At 39.2% G+C, this 19,659-nt stretch overlaps 2 protein-coding genes across 3 annotated transcripts; both read left to right on the forward strand.

Moving 5' to 3' along the window:
- The first annotated feature begins 3,487 nt into the window (after positions 1–3,487).
- pyroxd2 (pyridine nucleotide-disulphide oxidoreductase domain 2) lies at positions 3,488–9,845 on the forward strand. Of its 2 annotated transcripts, XM_034100985.1 has the most exons (16): positions 3,488–3,695; positions 4,062–4,081; positions 4,261–4,354; positions 4,795–4,868; positions 4,955–5,110; positions 5,302–5,455; positions 5,571–5,632; positions 5,716–5,813; positions 5,904–6,045; positions 6,157–6,291; positions 6,368–6,440; positions 7,134–7,287; positions 8,199–8,350; positions 8,572–8,678; positions 9,032–9,152; positions 9,431–9,845. In XM_034100985.1, the coding sequence occupies exons 1-16, from the start codon at positions 3,584–3,586 to the stop codon at positions 9,499–9,501; spliced, it is 1,725 nt and encodes a 574-aa protein (XP_033956876.1). In that variant the 5' UTR covers positions 3,488–3,583; the 3' UTR covers positions 9,502–9,845. The 2 variants fall into 2 exon arrangements, with proteins under 2 accessions (XP_033956876.1, XP_033956877.1); XM_034100986.2 differs by lacking the exon at positions 4,062–4,081.
- Positions 9,846–10,964: 1,119 nt separating this feature from the next.
- LOC117459831 (tetratricopeptide repeat protein 31) lies at positions 10,965–19,092 on the forward strand. Its single transcript, XM_034100973.2, has 16 exons — positions 10,965–11,161; positions 13,495–13,577; positions 13,656–13,736; positions 13,841–13,897; positions 13,984–14,196; positions 14,307–14,420; positions 14,896–14,941; positions 15,098–15,188; positions 15,273–15,414; positions 15,525–15,629; positions 15,807–15,900; positions 16,037–16,064; positions 16,163–16,240; positions 16,426–16,528; positions 16,619–16,740; positions 16,854–19,092. Exons 1-16 carry the CDS (start codon positions 11,104–11,106, stop codon positions 16,987–16,989), a joined length of 1,551 nt encoding a protein of 516 aa, XP_033956864.1. The 5' UTR covers positions 10,965–11,103; the 3' UTR covers positions 16,990–19,092.
- Positions 19,093–19,659: the final 567 nt, after the last annotated feature.

Genomic DNA, 19,659 nt, shown 5'->3' on the forward strand with positions numbered 1-19,659 from the left:
ATTTTGTGTGTAAAATGATTTACACATAAATCAACACAACACGTGTTGTCCCTGAGCACACTCTGTAGGTGTGTTGAAATTCAACACATGTTGTGTAATTTTTGACACATCACTTCTAAGAGTGTACAGCCTCTTGGTCAGTTGTTCAATCCAGGAATTATTGAACTAGAATTATTCAACGGATATATCTGTTGAATACCAATGGCTTGGTAGATAGCTTATGTAAAGGTCCACCTGTGATTCAGCCCTCTGCTTTTCACACTGCGTAGTCCTCTCCATTTTGTTCTATACATTAAATACTGATGGCCTATTTGAACTGTTATACAGTTGTTGTTGTTGTTGTTGTTGTTGTTGTTTTACAAATATGTAATATGTATGTTTATCAATGTGTTCATAAGAAAATAAACTCTGTTATTGAGATTCAAATACAAAGTACTTTATTGTCTTTATAGCCTACTTCATTAAAAGATTACAAACTATTAACAGAGTAATTTATGCTACAATTGGTAAAACCATTTTCTAACTTATTAATAAGCAATAAGCATACAGCACATCATGTTTGCAATGTAGAATGTGAAGTGTCTTGGTGTGGTTTTGATCAGGGCTGCATACCTATATTAATCATTTTCATTATCGATGTTTCTCTTTTGGATTAAGGGTTTAGTCTATAAAATCCAACAACAAATTAAAAAATGCACATCACAAATGAATCAGCACATTTTACAGGATTTTTGCTTAAGAAATTACATCAACAATGTATCAATGTCTACGATTGTTGATAGTTTATTTTCTCATTGATGAAGTGATAGATTAACAGACTCGTCTCAGCTCTACATCAGTGTTCACAATACATTTTTGAACAGACTGGTAAGGAAAGCCAGCTCTGTCCTGGGGAGTCCTCTGGACACTGTGGAGGTGGTGGGAGACAGGAGAATGGCAGCCAAGCTGTCCTCCCTGCTGGACAATATGTGCAGCTCCTTCAGTGACAGGCTGCTGCACCCCTGCTGTCTCACGGAGAGATACCGCAGGTCCTTCCTTCCTGCCGCGGTCAGACTATACAACCAGCACAGCCCCTAGTAGACCCCCCCCTCCACACACACACACACACACACACACACACACACACACACACACACACACACACACACACACACACACACACACACACACACACACACACACACACACACACACACACACACACACACACACACACACACACACACACACACACACACACACACACACACACACACACACACACACCACAACACAGACTATATCACCCCTTGCTGCTAAATACCAATCAACTATGTGCAATATGTGCTATATGTACAATATATAAATATATGCCGTTAATAACTGTGTAATATATACCTGGCTGATAAACCCTTAGAACAAGGTGTATTTTTTGCATTTTGGATTTTGTAAATTGTGTAACTTGCTGCTGTTAAATACCATCAAACTATGTGCAATATGTGCAATATATACATTATTATATACATATTCCATTAATAACTGTGTAATATATACCTGGCTTCTAAATCCTAAGAACTGTTACAGGATTTGTATTTTGAAAAGTATTTTTTTATTATATTTTTTAGTACTTTCTTTTTATCATATGTAACATTAAGCTGTCTGTGGCTCTTTCCTGCTGTAACGATGCAAATTTACCCATGTGGGACTAATAAAGGGATTCTGATTCTGACAGACACACACATTACATCTAAGAAATATTTGTCTTTTTGTCATTTCTTCTTTTCAGGACGTGCAGTACGATCTTAAAAAAATACCTTTTATAATCTTTTATAAGACAGCATCTTGTATTTTTAAAAATAAGGAATTCCCAAAGCTATCCGATAACTTCTTAAGGTCTTTCATTCTCACTAGTGAACCCCTCTGCCTGGAGAAAAATAGAGATATTCCCCCCCCCCCCCCAGAAAATTTGGTAATTGTGTTTTGGTGCGGCACTGTTATAACATAATTACATTTTCTCCTTTATTGCCTGGGAGAGCCTTCAAGGGTTGTAGTGTTGAATTTCTGCCGACAAAGGGGAATGAAGTGTTAATTTCTGCTTACAAGAACAAAATCTTCTGCTCCTGATCTAGTTATGGTTGATTGGCTGTTGTCCGCAGACGTTCCTTAAAGGAAAACCAAGCAGAGAGCATATCAGCATCAATCTCTTCCCTGAAGCTAATGCTACTCTAATACACCAAGGGAGAGGCATGTTAGGTCTAGCGGGAAACTCTAGATCACCATAACGCCTCATTTAATTCCCTACGCCAAGAGAGTGCACAGTCTATATAAACCTCAGGAATTATTTTACACTGTCTAAGCAAAACATAGTCAAAAATCCACATTATATGATCCGATAACTCAATTATGTTATGCTGTGTTTGGTTGTTTTTCTACCAATTAACACACTTCCTTCCTTAGATCTTTGGCTCTGTCTATTCCATGCTGCTCAGGCCTGAGATGATATATGGCCTCTTATCTTATTAATGCATGGTAAGTGAACCAATAGGCCAATATGACATCTTCAACAGCAGCACTAAGAAACCCTTCTTTGTTAAGAGCTCTTCTTAAAACTCTTGAGGTGGGTCCTTACCGTGAGATGACTGGAGCCCAACCCCAAACCAGCTAAAAGAGGATGCTTTAATTGCCCTTTTTGATTGTTGTGTATTTTCTTTCACATATGTTTGTTTTTACACATAATATACACAAACACTTTAACAAAAAATGTACATAATGCTCTGTGGAATTTGACATGTAAGTCCTGTGGTATTCTGACATGTGGATTTTTATAGCTGTATATTCCCAAGACCTTGAAAGACTGTTAAAGAAAGTCTGACAACTATATACACTACTGAGGTAGGATTTTTGTTCTTAAAGTGATTGCTCACTTGAGCCTTATTTTATACGACACAATACCAATATAATATATGTGAAATTAATCAATGAGATTTTAGTGAAATTAGTGTTTCGTAATGCTGATTTCTGGAAAAACCAACAACAACATCAAGGGTATTTGGAGCTGGATTAAGTGAAACAACTATGCCACCAAGTGGACAACTGAATGATGGCAGGCTGATGGATAAATTGGATGTATGGATGTTTATAGCCTCAATTGCTTCAATCAACATAATCCAATTACAACATATTATTATTGGCTAAGTGTCTAGTAGTATAAATTAATGATATATTACAATTATCTTCACCTTCCACCTACAATATCAAATATCTAAATATGTACACTTTACTGCATCATTAATTATAATTCGGTAATACATTACGATTAACCTGATAGGGCATTTGGCTTAATGAGTAGCCTACTTTAACTTTTTGAGTTTTTTTAATCATGATTTTTAGATTAAGTACTTGACTTAAGTGAAAGTTATGAATAGACTACTTCTTCCATATCTGCACATCAACCCCCTGGCCAATAACTACTACTTCCCGCCCCTTACTCCAGACCTCTTTACGAGTGGTGTGGAAACCCGGATCTACTCCCCCAGCTGCAGGGGAAAATAGGAGGGATTGATTTTGGATCTTTCCTCAAACCTCTGCTCTGGCTGCAGCGGTGATGTGGACTGATCGAGGACGGAGGGCTGCGGCTGTTGTGGGGACTGTGACCAGATCCAGATCAAGTCAGGCCGCTTTAAAATCCCAGTATGACGCTCTGGTTATTGGGGGAGGTGAGATCTTTCGACTGTTGGGGGAATGTGCAGAACACACAACCCAACGACCTCTTTGTAACATTGACACATCTTGTCAGCTGAGTTTGCAAAATGTTTTATTGAGTATTTATCTCTTGCTTGTACAAACGTATTCCTGTCGGACAAAAATTCCTTATTTCAATGTTTTTTGCGTTTTGTAAGTTTTATCTCAACTATTCAACTTTGGACTCATTGTGCTTGGCTGTAAAAAGTAAAAGAGAGCAGCTTGCATACTTACATTATAAACTTGACAGACTTTGATTGTCAATTAAGCTTTTAGAGTTGTTCTATGAGGAATTAGCACTTCCGGGATAACTGTCTGATAAATATCATATTTCATTGCAGGACACAATGGACTGGTGGCAGTGAGTTACTGCATTTCTTTCACAACACCTACAATATGCTGTAATGCATTATATGTTACCTTCTGCTTGGTGTGTGTGTGTGTGTGTGTGTGTGTGTGTGTGTGTGTGTGTGTGTGTGTGTGTGTGTGTGTGTGTGTGTGTGTGTGTGTGTGTGTGTGTGTGTGTGTGCGTGCGTGTAGGCTGCCTATCTTCAGAAGGGAGGAGTGAAGACGGCAGTCCTGGAGCGCAGACATGTGTTGGGAGGAGCAGCTGTTTCAGAAGAACTCTTTCCTGGTAGGGTCGATGTCACTGAAGTTAAAATACAAAAACAATCAAAACCTGTTTTCTTGTAGGCCTTTCTTTTTAAATCCTAATGCACAGATGCTTCATACTAGAACTATTTTTTACTTCATCTGGATACTATTGACAGTGTGTTATGGATTATCCAGATTTACACGCACGCACGTACACACACACACACACACACACACACACACACACACACACACACACACACACACACACACACACACACACACACACACACACACACACACACACACACACACACACACACACACACACACACACACACACACACACACACACAAAGGGCTTGAATAAACCCCAGATACACACATAAGTGTATTATTTCATACATTGTGTGTTCTATCAAGTCATTCTTCAAAGCATACATGTTGTCCTTGTTACATTATCAATACTCTCCTGTGCAGGTTTCCACTTCTCCAGGTGTTCCTATCTGCTCAGTTTATTAAGACCTCACATAACAGCAGAATTGGAGCTTAAGGTAGACAAAGCAAAGTTGTAAAAATACATTCACTCAGCTCACTTTGGACAAGGCTTAAAGGACATCATGTTTGCATATATTTTCAGAAACATGGGCTGAAGGTGTATATGAGGGACCCCCATGCTTTCACTCCCATGTTGGAGGAAGGGGTGAACGGGGCCCCACCGAGGTCTCTCACCCTGGGCGCAGATCTGGCCATGAATCTGAGGGAGATCGGCAAGTTCTCACAGAAGGACGCTAAGGTGATTTAACTTTTACAGGGTAAACTGTTATTTGCATTGAGAATCTTTCTGCATTGAACACTTTAGCGTGCATTTGAGCTATTGTCACAGCAGTATGAACTGAAAAAGTTGTCTTTATTGACCTTGTTCTCACATACTTGCCCACATTGTGTTCACCCTCATCTTCACCGATTCTTTGACATGTTTCCCAGGCCTTTCCAGAATTTGTTGCATACCTTGACAAGCTAGCATCAGCGATCCACCCTCTCCTGGATGCTCCTCCCGTAGACATCCCAGGTGTTACAACTGGATCACTAAGGAAGAGGCTGGCTGCAGCTAAAACACTTAAGCCTATTGTCAAATGCGGTGCGTTGGTGGATGCATGTTTGGGAAATATTTTCAATGCCAGAAAAACAAGTTCAAATTCAGCTACTACTCATTTTGTTTTGCAGTAAATGTGTCATGTTTTTTGTATTTAAAGGCCTGAGACTTGGCAGAAATATTCCAGACTTGTATGAGATCATAACTGCACCAATAATGAAGGTTTGCTATGGCTGACACTAAAAGTTGCATTCATTGCTATTTTCAGTTGACCGCATTTTGACTAACTTTGTTTTGAGTCTTAGATCCTCAATCGGTGGTTTGAGTCTGAGCCACTGAGAGCAACACTGGCTACTGATGCTGTGATAGGAGCCATGATAAGTCCTAGTAATCCTGGTAGTGGGTGAGACACATTTTAGGACATCCCATAGCACACAAACACTTTTAACTACATTTTAACTGCTTTGAATGAAACACTGACCTTGTCTTGAAGGTATGTGCTCCTGCACCATGTAATGGGAGAGTTGGAGAAGGATATGGGAGCATGGGGTTATGTGGAGGGAGGCATGGGAGGCGTGTCTAACGCTATTGCTAATTCTGCTCGATCCTATGGTGTAGACATTTTCACTGAGAAGGTAAGATGATTTGGACTATTTATGCTGGCTTTGATGCAGTTTATTTTGTGTAAACTATATTCTAGCATCTGTATTTCTGTCTTTATGCATAAACATGTGTTTCGTTGGCAGGATGTAGGACAGGTCCTGGTGGGTTCAGATGGTGCTGCCAAGGGTGTGGTGCTGAAGGATGGCACAGAGATCCACAGTAAAGTCGTTTTGTCAAATGCTACACCCTATGTTACCTTCAAGAACCTCACACCACAGGTAATACAGAGAGAAAACAGCACATATGAGCTCTGCACAAGACGTGATTTATTCTGACTTCCTGTTTTCAACATAGGAAGCTCTATCTCCAGAGTTCATCAAAGCCGTAGATCAGATAGACTACACTTCGCCTGTGACCAAGATCAATGGTAAATCAGTTTACATACTAAGTGAGCTTGTGCTTAAAATAATAATCTGGTAGTTGTTGTGTTTTGACTGTTGGTCTGTTTAGTGTGTGTACTTAGCCACTACATACAGAATTTGAAAGCCACAGAGAAATGGGTACTTGTTAGGCAGACTTGGCCCTAAGTCAAACAGATGTAGTTACTTAAGAGGAATCTGCTCTAAGTCATCCATTATTATAGTATAACAGTGTAAGATGATGTCACTGCCTAAGCTCTTGGGACTCTAAAGACAGGTTTCAAGTTTGGGGTATTATAAAACAGTGTACAGCACACATAACTAAGATGTTTAGAGCTCCCCAGCTTCCTGTGTGGTGCTGTTTGTAGCTCCTGCTTGTTGATTACAGTAGAGCAAGAGCTGTTCCTGTGTATAACGCAGGAAGTGGTGACTCCCAGATGGTTCTTTAGAGTGCATTGCTTCTTAGACTTAATGATACTCTGCTCTGTTTATAGAATTTATTTTAACAGGCTTACCGAAAGAGATTTTAATAGTGTAACAGGTGCGACATTACGTGCACTGAGTTGCCCTAATTGTAATACAACTATTTAGTAAACTGAAACCTTAGCACACGCTTATAAATACTGACCGTTAATGACACATCATCTCTGAGCAGACTCTCACTCCTTGTCATTTTCCCTGCTGTGACCTGTGTTTTACAGTGGCAGTGGACAAGCTGCCAAACTTCCTAGCATGTCCAACTCCAGATAATAAACCTGGACCCCATCATCAGTGCTCTATCCATCTCAACTGTGAAAGAGTGGAGCTGCTGGAGATTGCTTACAAAGAGGCCGTGAATGGACGTCCCTCAACAAGGTATACTCCAAGTAAAGTTTTCGACACATAACATGTTATCCTTATATATGATTAAACAATCACCAATTAAACCCCCCTGTTTGTTAGCTGCCAATGCATGCAAGAGATATACTGGAAGTGAACATCACAATAGATAGATAGAATCGGAGAGATGAATCCTCTTTAATGTTCACACATGCAGAGCACACAGCACACACAGTGAAATTTGGCCTCTGCATTTAACCCATCCTAGTACCAGGAGTCTAGTACTAGGAGCAGTGGGCAGCTATTGTACAGCGCCCAATTGGAGTGGGGGGTGCTTTGTCAAAGCACTTAAGATATTCATTGCTATCAGGATGTTAAGAGCATTCCATGGAATATAACAAAAAGTGTATCTCGAGCCGGTTTCTCAAACTTACCCTACCTTTAAAGTCTGTATAATGTATATGCATTTATTATATTTGTTGGCTTGAGGTAGATAGTTCCTGCACATATTGATGTAAGCATGACTCAACAACAAACTGGGTGAAGATGTTCACATATCCTTATCTTGCAGATAACACTAAGCCTTCAATAAATGTCTGTGGTCAGAGGTGGGAAGTAACTAAGCACATTTACTTAAGTACTGTCCTTAAGTACAATTTTACGATACGTGTACTCTACTTCAGTATTTACATGTTATACACATATATTACAATTCTGAGGTAAATTGTGCACCTTTACTCCACTAAATATTAACAACACTTACATACATTTTGCATAATTGTTGCAATGCTGTAAACTAGAACCAACACTTCTCATACTCAAGTTATATTATATAAATGATAATCAATGAGGTATAGCTCCAACAATATATCATTCAAAAATATCCAGAATTTTCATCATCCTTCACTCAAACCGTATTACCTCATCATGCCCCTCTGCTACTGCAGACCCATGCTGGAGATGACCATCCCCTCAGTGTTGGATCCTACTCTCGCTCCCCCTGGCTGCCATGTGGTGTCCCTGTTCACCCAGTACACCCCCTACCACATAGAGGGCAGGGAGTGGACTGACCAGGACAGAGAGGCCTACGCAGACACTGGTTCGAAACACAATTTTTTTTGCATGCTGTGATTAAACTGATATATATATATATATATATATATATTTGTAAATGTTATGATTGCAGAGCTAGAAATAAAATGCTATTCCAACATTCACATATCCTGTCTCAAATATTCCGAAGGGGACAAAATGTATCTAGTGAAGTCTATAATGATTCATCTGTTTCATTAACAAACCTGTGTTTGTCTATCTTTTCAGCATTTGACTGGGTGGAGAAATACGCCCCAGGGTTTAAAGCCTCAGTGGTGGGCCGGGACATCCTGGCTCCACCTGACCTGGAGAGGATCTTTGGGCTCACAGGAGGGGTACATACAAAACATACCTTTAAGAGCTGAGCAGCATATTTGAATTTTGATTCACAGTTGATTTGCTTGACAGATAAACCTGTCCACTGTATGAGGATGTCATTTGTGTCCTCTGCAGTGTTCTCTCATTCACCAACGGCTCAGGGACAGACCTGTTGCATAAGCAGTTAATGGTTACATACATTTACCACAACCAAGGAGTCAGTATCAAAGTTCACATTTGTAGTGTGGAGTGACACAAACTCTTGGATTAATGCATACAACTTTGTTGCCTTTTAACAAATGCCTTTTAACTTTTCCCAACATTACATATTTATCCAACATTTTTTAAAATAAACATTTTGTTTTTACAGAATATCTTCCATGGATCAATGTCGCTGGACCAGCTCTACCTAGCACGACCTTTGCCCTCTCTCTCTGACTACCGCTCACCAATAAAAGGGCTGTATCTGTGTGGCAGTGGCTGTCATCCAGGTTTGCTTTTAATGCTTACACTGAATTTTGAACTGCAAATGCAGCTGTTTTTTTTGTGTATAGTGTACTATAAGTACAACATTTTGTTAATGCTATTTTCTCTGGTGTTAGAAAAGCCCAGCTATGAACCTTTGGAACTTTGGATGAAATCTTATCCTTACTGCTCATGATAAAGAAATGAAGTCACTTTATGTTATGCTTAGTAAATGTTTGTGATTCCCAACACAGAACCAAGGGACTAATTCTTGTCTAATTTATTTGCATTCTGTTTTTTTTAGGTGGTGGTGTGATGGGTTCTCCCGGATGGAACGCAGCGCTCACTGTCATAGCTGACCTGAAACGTCGCTAAAACACCACCGGCATCAGTGTGTGGTTATCTGATCAGTGTTATCAACCTCTCTTTTGTCTGATTTTAAGGAATTTGAAATGAATTGTAATACTCACTCCAACAGATATGCTGTCACCCCATCCAATCATGTTTGTAAGGGTATCTGAATATGAGAGAAAAGGGGGAAATGATTGATTTTATTATACAACTGACATGGGATGAAAGAGACAATCACTCCTGAAGACACTAGTGCAATACTGCCGCATTACATTTGTGAATTCATCTAACTGAGCCAGTATGAAATCTGTGACATTTTAGAACATAACTTACACTTGTCTTAATAAAATAAATGTTGATGGAATGAAGCAGAAGGGAACTTTTTATAACTTTGAATAACTCAAAACAAATTCAAATGTTTCACTGGGTTAAATTATGCCTTAATAATTGCTGGTATGTGTTATGTTTGGTTAGTAAAAAAAACACACATATGTTACTAATAACATTAATGATGACTCAGTTCTTATAAAGTCTCCCTAAAGAGGATCAGATGTAATCCAGCCATGATTAATTTGATTGTTTACACCTGTGCTTTTGTCAAAATGTGACTGTAATTGAATCTGGCCTAATAGGTTTTCTACAAGTTTAGTACTTGACAAAAAGCATTACCTTTTATAGGTATTTTACTGATAGGGTTATAGTTCAAAGATCGATGGGCCTATAATTGTGCATGGGTGACCTACCTGGCTTTTTCCTCTTGACTCTCTCAGGAAGACCCTATGGGAAGACCCCAAAACAATTATGTTAAAGCTTCTTTGTTAACCTTCTTGGCAGTTAATAAATGTGGTTTTACAAAACAAGTTTTAAACTCTAACTACACCTTGTACGCAGGGTTTGACTAAATATTATTATCTCATGATACACTCTACACAGTGTAGTAAATGTACGATGTGTACTAAACAGCCAGTATCACATGTACAATACAATAATATAAAATACAGCCCTATACAGTCATTAAGTGCTGTACATTTTAAGATCAGGAACAACAAAACTAACTATGACAAATTAGCAAACAATTACAACAATGCCAGTTAAATTAAGAATATCCAAAAGTAGGCTAATGTAAAAAAAAAATAGAGAGCAGTAACATTGAAGCTAATGAGAGGTAGCCTATGTAGGAATTAAAACAATGTCCTTGCATAATTACATTTTCTTATTTTTGAAGAGATTAAAAAAAAAAAAAGTAACAATAACTCATATCATACTATGACGATAAACTCTGTAACAATTGCATAACTATTATTTGTATTAATACTAATTAATAGTATAATAATTTCTAATCAACGATAAGATGCATAGATACAAGTTATTGTGTAGTGTTGTTACTCACTCACTTTGATAAGATATGCACAGTTCAATAATTGATAACGGTGCTCTGTGCCTTTAAGACGTCGCTCAGGGTGGACCCAGCGTCGGCGTTTTGACGCTCAGGAAGTGGACTCAACCACCAAAGATTCCCGCAGCAGATTCGATATCGATGATTGTCCCAATGTTACAAATGTGTCCACACTGACCTAAACATTTGTTTCAACATTTGGTGTGGGATATTTGAGACGATAATGCTGGATGGTTGCACTCATGAAATTCACCAGAGATATATGCAGGCTGTTGGGACTCGGGAGCGGTAAGAAACGTCCCACTTTTTTAAAAAACTTTCTAAACTCAACCACAAGTTAAACTGACCCCGTAAGCGATTGCGAAGCGCCTGTGACAATGGAACTGTGGATATGATATAACTCGTGGTTTATTAAACCGTATATTTGCGGTAGTATTTCGCTATTGTCTTAGTCGTGAAGTTCAAACTGAGTTCTTGGTACAAACAATGAAAGTTCCCCTCTTGCCAGTTACACCCTTGCTTGCACCACTTCCAAGTTTGGGCAGTCGGTGCCATACAGTTGTTGCACTTCTAATATAAAACACACTTTTACAAGCGTTAACTTTGACGTATTCTGTAATAACATAACGTGTAAGTCTATGTATGCTTTATATAGCGGGGGATGTCTGTAAAAGGCACAGACGAACACAAATTAGAAGCACAGCATTCCCTGTTGCATGTTGGTATGATAACAATGCCTCAAATAGGTGGCAAAGCCCTGTAGCCCGGAACTTGCGCAATGGTTAAAGTTAACATAAAGTGATGTGTCTTTAAATGTCATGTGCCTACACTTTGTTCCTCTTCTGGGTTTTCCCTTTGTGTTTAGTTTCCTAGAAATCCAGGCTTTAAAGCAGGTTAGACTTTTGATACCAGATAAACATCGGCGTAGCATCAATTAGTGATGATACATGTATATTATAACTGTGTATCTCAATCTGTGTCTTCAAATGTCACTTTTTTCAAAGTATCATTAGACGATAACAAGATAAGTTATCACAGAGGAGACTCCATATATTATTTTTAAGTTATGAGGACAAGTTGTCAAAGTGTCATGTTAACCTTGTAAAAACGCAACTCCATCCACAACAGTTGTAGGCTATGCACTTTATTTTCGAAATACCTATGATCCACTCACTACATGTTACATTTTAAGGTTGTGTCCACACATGGGTTTAGTCAGTTAACCTGTCACGTGATTTAGTTATTTTTTTCAGGATAAGGTTAGTATTTTCTTTCTCTTCCTTTCTCTTAACAAAGGTGTACCACTCTGTAATGACTGTTATTTTACATTCCTGTGGTAGGAGCTCACCTTTCCACTCAACGCTAGTTTAAGCAGTCTCCTTGAAGGGGAGGAACAGAGACCCTTTTGTTGCTTTTGTCCACTGATCTCGGATCATTTATTTGATAGGAGAACATTCCATTAAAGCTAAGATTGAACAAAAAGCCTGATTCAGCTACTGGGATGGAGCTGCACTTAATCAGTGGTTGTGTCTTGTCATTTGAGTAGTGAGCCAGACATGGACAGCTGAGATTCCTTTCACTTTCCATGTATATTTTGAGCCACTAACTCAACTATGATGGTGGAATGAGCGACTTTATTAAAGCTAATGAAACTCAGTTTGACATGCAAACAAAATGTTGGAATGTACATGGTTGGATTGTTTAGGCAGTGTTTGTCTAACATGTGGTCCCCCATACTTTTTAGAATTATAGTATCATGTAGTATGCTTGAAAAGCGAAACTGTATTGAGCATGTGGAGAATTGCAATCACTCCCCTAAATACCCCGAGTCACGACATGAGTCACATACCAAGTATGAATTTGTCACTACTCTGGAAATCATTGCTGAACAAATGGAAATCTGACTGCAAACTGTGTTTTGCTTTCTTTTGTCTTTTCATTGGGCCTTAATCAGCGCCAGTGTTCTGGTTTGATCCGATCTATGCCCTCCTACACAAACACACACATTAGAGGCAGTGGTTGTTTTCTATGATTGCTTCTGAGAAAAGATACAGTGTTCTTAAACAGCATTGCCCTAAAGTTTAAGCAAACATCTCTCTTGTAAGACCACAAAGAAACAAGTTCAGTCAACAAATCTGTGTGCATTTGTGTCTCATGTTCAGCCTTCCAGACATGTTTAATTAAGAGCATTACATCAGCTTTCTTCTCTTCACTCAAGTTTTGCATTTTGTTATCACATGTCATTGTGGTTAGACTCGAAAGTGAATGAGTTAGAAGCTATCCAGACCACCAATATTTATTTTGGTTGACAAGTTACGACACACAAACAGCCCATGCTGCTTTTTTTTTAATTGTGCAATGCCATGTCTTTTTATGCTGCTGCAATGCAAACAATGCCCAAATTGCGATCAATAAAGTACTATCTTATCTTACATGTTACTATACTGTATAGAACACAATGTACATCAATAATAAATTGCTATGCGGATTGTACACTATATTGTGTTTTTTCTTTTATAATAGCAACTATTTTCTTGATTTAAGCGTTTTCAACTGACACAACACATTAAGACAGCTCCATTTTGTTCTGAAGAGTTGATTTCCTGGGTCTTTCTCAACAGGCCCCCCTGTCCAGCAGCCGGAGGAGCCGATGGACTGTGGTGCCACAACCCCTGACCCGAGTGATGATACCTTGTTGTCACAGGTAAACAAATGGTGACGCATCATTGTTAGTGCTGCAAGGGTGAAGGCCCAATGTTCAACTGTGTGTGTGTTTGTATAGGATGCATTAAATGGAGAGGAGGATCTGAGCGAGGAGGAGAAGGTCAGACGAAGGGCAGAGCGACGCAAAGCCAAGAGGAAGGTTAGCCCACAAGGCTAATTGTTGCACTTGTAATAAGTATGTTATGCTATGAATGATAAAGTAAAGGGCATTTTCTAATGTGTCGAGTATTGCATCTATTTCAGCGCCGTCGAAAACGTAAGAAGCAGGAGCAAGTGAAGCCTAATGAGAGTACTGAACGGGTAATTATCACATTCTTCCTCGAGGGAGTGCACTCTGTTTGTCTTTACCGTGGATGACTTGATATTTATATTACCCTACACATTAGGACGATGAAGACGAGGATGGTGGTGCAGAATCTGAACTGGATGATAGCGAGTCAGATGCAGAAGTTGGTGCTGAAGAGGAGAAACAAGGAGTGCAGAAGGAAGAGAAAAACGATGCAAAAGCAGCTGCTTCACACAAGAACGTCGGCATTTCTGTCATGGCTCCTTCGGGACTAAAAGAACAACCGAAGATCCAAGGCAGACCTGCTGAAGAGGTAGGAGAACTATACCTGAGTATAATGCCTGCATCTAGTTCAAATATGAAAGTTGACATGCATTATACGCCCCCATTGAACACCAATGTGTGACTTTCTGTGTCCCACAGGAGCCAGAGTGGGATGTGAGCAGTGCCTTTGTTGCTAATGCTGCTAGCCATATCAAACCCAAAGGATCAAGTCGCAAGTCCAAAGAAAACAAGGAGAACGAGGCCAGGAGAGAGGTGAATACATGCTAGTAGTAGATAATGTTAGATGAGAAGTCATTTTGTGGCAGCAGTATGTTCCTCTAGCAGGTCCAAAGTCCGATGGTGGAAAGTGTACTTTGGACACAAAAGCCTTACAACAGTTGTTATTATGTGTGTGTGTGTGTGTGTGTGTGTGTGTGTGTGTGTGTGTGTGTGTGTGTGTGTGTGTGTGTTGACCTACTATTTCTCAGCTGTATGAGGAAGCTAGGAGCAGTTGTAGATTAACCACTCTTCTAAAAGCTGTTGTTTCTGCTGTTTAAAATGTATTTATGTACATATTTATTATTTTTCAGATGCCACACAATACATATAGTATTTATTCGTTCCATCTAATTTGAAAAGGGAAATCAAATCAGAGGGCTCTGTTGAAAATATTTAGAAATGGATTATTACAGTGAGTACATTTTCACAGCTGTGAATAAAACTGGCAACAATGATATTTTTCTTATAGACAAATGGAACTGACACCATGACAAAGAAAAGCGCGTCGCTGACAGGTACTTAATTGTTTTTGAGTAACAGTTTACCGAATCAGCATGCCTCATTGGAAAAAGTGAAATGATTGATTACAAATCTTTTTAGCAAGTCAGCATTCATGTAAGAGATGCCAACTCACCAGAGAATTATTTTCAAGTATCTTTTCTTCCTTGCAGAAAAAGGCATAAAGCTGGTGCAAGAGGGGCAGTACACGCAAGCTGCCAGTATGTTTACAGAAGCCATCAAATGTGATCCAAAGGATTACAGGTACATCATCTGTGATCATGACTAGTTAATTACAAAAAGAGTATACATTTTAGGCACATGTAACATATCTCTTCTATCTTAAAGGTTCTTCGGGAATCGTTCCTACTGCTATTACTGCTTGGAGCAGTACCCTCAGGCCCTGGCAGATGCTGAACGCTCCATTCAGCTGTTCTCAGACTGGCCCAAAGGATACTTCCGTAAGGGCAGTGCTCTAATGGGCATGAAGGTGGGTTGAAGCTTGTAATTAAAAGAAATGTGCTTAATCGCTTTACACTTCTAGTGTGACAAGATTAGCCTTTACTTAGACATTTTTGTGGGTCTTTGTGTGTGTTGTAGCGGTACGGTGAGGCAGAGAAGGCCATGGAGCAGGTGCTGAAACTCGACGAAGACTGTGAGGAGGCTGTCAATGACCTCTTTAACTGCAAAGTGCTGCAGTTAATGGTAAATGAACCGCACACAAAGTGGCAAAGGTGTTTCCTGTTCCTGCTCGGTAGCTGTTGATGAGAATAACCAGAACTTCCTCTGAACTTTTTAGCTTAAGGAAAAAACCTTTTTTATTTAATTAGTCGTCTTGTTCCTTTTAACTGTTACTTTTGGTCATTCTTTTTTCTCCTCTAGGAGCTTGGTTTTGAAGAAATGCAAAGTGTTTTACTGCTGGAAAGATTTTCGACTGTGCAGGCTGTTCTGGCCTCTTATTCTGACGCTGCCAGGGGTAAGATGAATTGTAAATTGGACTTTTTTATTTCCTCCATGTTACAATGGAGACCGGTATTGTAAACAGTAATTGGCTTTTGTTTAAATCCGACATCCTTTCTACTGATATTGATTAAGCTCTTTTTGTTCTGTAGCTGGTGGCCAAGAGGTTGTACAACCAGGGTAGGTGACCATTTTGTTTGTCCAATCATACATTCTCTATCTGAATTGTGATTGTATTGCCTTCAGTAACCTTTTATTTCTTTGTCTTTTTTTTTTAGAAGCCCTTGCCCGTCTCTGTGGGTGGGAAATGTGACCACTGAACTAACTGAGAAACACCTTTGGGACCTTTTTAAAATGTATGACACTAATCCCCAAAAATATTTTATAATAGCTAATTCTTGTCTTTAAATCTGTTAATATGAGCGCATAATCGATTTCTAATTCATTACTGGGACATTTAAACAGGCCTGTGCGTACTTGTTTTGGAGTCAAACATGGAATGTGGTTATTGACATTGCAATTTGTTTACTTTGCATTTTAGGTTTGGTGAGATAGAGAGTATCCGAGTTCTGCATGAGAAATTCTGTGCCTTTGTAAACTTCAAGAATGCAAACATGGCAGCTCATGCCATGGAGAAACTAAATGTAAGGATTTATTTGGCTCCACTTTTTCAATCTTGTGTCTGTATTTAAAGAAGATTCTTGGGGACTTAAAGTGTATGCTTCCCCTCACAGGGTCATGGTATTGAAAACACACGGTTAGTGGTGCGCTACCCTGACCGGCGCACTCAGAAGGTTTTTCCCATCCCACTAAAGACCTGTCTGCCTGTCACTCAGCAGGCAGGCGCAGCGGCGGGGTGAGAAACTCTCCGTCACTGAAACCATAAAATAGGACTGCAGTTCTAATCGATTTTATACCTAATATGCTTTCTGTGTTTATTTTCTCTATGACATCTTCCTGTCGGCCCAGACCTCGACGACGGGGCCCAGTGAACGAGGACGAGTGTTACTTCTGGAGAACCACAGGCTGCCATTTTGGGGACAAATGTCGCTACAAACACATTCCTGATCAGAAAGGCAAGGACAGGAAGCCCTGGCAGCCTTGAACTCAGTTTACTCTCTGCCTCAGTAATGTGCAGGAAACTAGGATGCACAGACTGAGCTGAAGGAGCCGGTACTGACTGGACCAGGTTCTATGGGCTCTAATATTTACTGTAGCAGAACGGACCAGAATAGTGAAATGATCAGAGCCAGCACCCAGGCTCAAAGGCAGAGATAGTCACACATGTGCCAAATGACTGCAAGTATTACGGTTTTTATCTCATCGAAAGACTTTACTTTACTCTTTACAATATTTCTCGACAGTACAAAGTAAATTAGAAGGGAGCAACAAATTGACCTGGTGTAGTCTTTGTTTGGAATAAAAACCTTCGTATTAGCAGCCTTTCACAGCACATGTTGACATATTCCAGCTTCAAGGGATACGACCGAACCTTACAGGCATACAACATAAAGAGGAAGTGAAACTGCCTTGGTCGACTATGGGAAAACAAGTAATGGTCATGTACAGCAGATAGGAAAGGACTCAGTTTGGATTTTAAGGGCCTTGGTTCCTCAGTGATGATTCTGGGATCCTTCCTTCTTTGTAATCACACCTCCCTATCAGCCCTTTTAAGTACAGTAACTCAAACAATACTTTAACTTGCAGTTCGTTTAATCAGTTTAGGTTTATCAATAGCCAACAGCGGCTTACATCAGTCTGTGGTTCAGCCTCGGGCTTCGTTTCCCACTTGATGTTCCTCTATCAATTTCAGCACATTGTCGGTCAGACCAAAGAATTACCAACATATGTGCTAGACATATCAGTACCCCCTCTATGCACAGGCGGTTGTTTAAGCAAAAAAACTACAGAAATCCAGAGAGAGACAGTTTATAATGTGCTATGTAGCCTTATTAGTTAAGAGGATCATACATGGGTGAAAAGACATACAATAACCAAAATGTATTTTAATGCAAACATAAGGTGTATATTTCACTTTCGCTATCTATTTGTCTCTCTTTTGTTGAAAGATTGATTACACACACTGTTCAGATGTCTTTGCATGGATGGAGCACTGATTGTCATTCATAAACCTAATTGTATGGTGTGGAAGCAGTATACTGTAGAACACATGACCACTTAATGTCTATGCAAAAGAAAGTGCCAACTTGAGTATCAATTATGGGTCATACGAACACTTACTAAATGTCTATACCATGGCAATGCCATTGATAAATAACTTAACAAAACAGTGCCTTACAAAAGAAATGTCTGGACATGTGTAACATGATCCACTCACAGAACTTCTGAATCCTGAGAAGCAGTGTTTTTTTTACCTTAGGGACTCCATTTCAGTATTTCAGTGAACCAAAGAATGCTTCTTCTGATGGCTACGCACTGAAAACAGTGTTCTTTCATAGGTTTCAACACTAGGCAGTGCATTAAAACCATTAGCATGTGTCTGTATCATCCACTAGATAACAACTGCTACAGCACCTGGTTTAAGTCAACACTAAGTTCACGTGTAAATTATGCACAGCATAGTGAGAGTATTTATTTCCCTATTTATACAGACGTTTTTTTCTTTTTTACAACATAACTTGGTAGTTGGATACACCCGTTCATTTACTGGCCTTTTAGTGCTTTGAATGGTCATGTTCCTTATGGCTTTAAGAAGCAAGCATTGTTAAGGAACACTTGGTGTCACACAATCACATGCTGCACTTCTGCTTTTCTTGTTGCTAAAACTTGTGAAAAAGGAATTGGACACCAAACCTTAAGTCTGCACTTGTTGATTTAACAAACATGCTAATGTTTGTGTGACTGGTGCTGTTAACTCTGGTTGTGCATTGCATTTCATTTTGCAGACTAACACAATGTTAATAATCAATGTTACCATAGCATAATTTGATTTAATCTTGTGGACATTTCAACCTTGTGGATAAGATTTCCTTGGGTTTATTTTAGCTATTTGGTATGTTTGGTATGTTTTTTTTTAGGCTTTTTACCTTTTTTTCAAACTATTTCAGGAAAAATGCAATTTTAATTTTGATGTAAACATTAATAACCAGAGCACTGCAATCTTGTTAATCTTCCAAATATTTTGTATTATCATTACTGCACTGCAAAAAAAGAGTCTTTTATATTTAATAAATGTATTTGAACCACCTTTTTCTGAATCTCTTAATTTATTGCACAAACTGGGAGAGAAAGGTCTTTGGTATGGCATGGTTTATCTAATATGTCAGGAACATGAACAACTCTCTGCCAGTGGTGTGTGGTTTTCCTGCATTCCACAAGGCGGCAGTGTTGTACATGAAAGGTTTACACTGAAATATGTCACTAATTTAACAAGCCTATACGATGCATACACATTCATCTTTTTTGATCTCTAGGAATCAAATTGTGGCTCTAACTCATTCCTGATGCAGAAAACCCTGCAGTAGTAAATCAAAGCAGTCCAGGCTCGTGTGGGGGGGAATATGGTAACCCTGTCATCACCCGGCCAGCATGAAAGTTGCATTAGAGAATCTGTAACCACTAAAACCAGTGAGAAATGGAGACATGACTGAGAATGTGTGGGAAAAGCAACCATTATCCCACAGATTATATTTTGAATAGAGAGTAAATAAAGCCTTGTGCCACCTGCAAATATGTATACAAGTGTGAGAGCACCACCATGCTGCAAAATTAGAGGGGCAAACTCTTTATAGCGAATTTACTCAAACTGTAATAT

Source organism: Pseudochaenichthys georgianus, chromosome 15 (assembly GCF_902827115.2).
Source record: "Pseudochaenichthys georgianus chromosome 15, fPseGeo1.2, whole genome shotgun sequence".
NCBI lineage: Eukaryota > Metazoa > Chordata > Actinopteri > Perciformes > Channichthyidae > Pseudochaenichthys > Pseudochaenichthys georgianus.

Excerpts from the sequence above, each read along its gene's own strand:
- pyroxd2 (XM_034100985.1), top strand. The coding sequence starts at position 3,584 with ATGTGGACTGATCGAGGACGGAGGGCTGCGGCTGTTGTGGGGACTGTG. Across the intron at positions 6,441-7,133 it reads GCCTGTGACCAAGATCAATG|TGGCAGTGGACAAGCTGCCA; the intron begins GTAAATCAGTTT and ends TGTGTTTTACAG. Across the intron at positions 7,288-8,198 it reads AATGGACGTCCCTCAACAAG|ACCCATGCTGGAGATGACCA; the intron begins GTATACTCCAAG and ends CTGCTACTGCAG.
- LOC117459831 (XM_034100973.2), top strand. The coding sequence starts at position 11,104 with ATGGTTGCACTCATGAAATTCACCAGAGATATATGCAGGCTGTTGGGA. Across the intron at positions 15,189-15,272 it reads TGTGATCCAAAGGATTACAG|GTTCTTCGGGAATCGTTCCT; the intron begins GTACATCATCTG and ends TCTATCTTAAAG. Across the intron at positions 15,630-15,806 it reads GCAAAGTGCTGCAGTTAATG|GAGCTTGGTTTTGAAGAAAT; the intron begins GTAAATGAACCG and ends TTTCTCCTCTAG.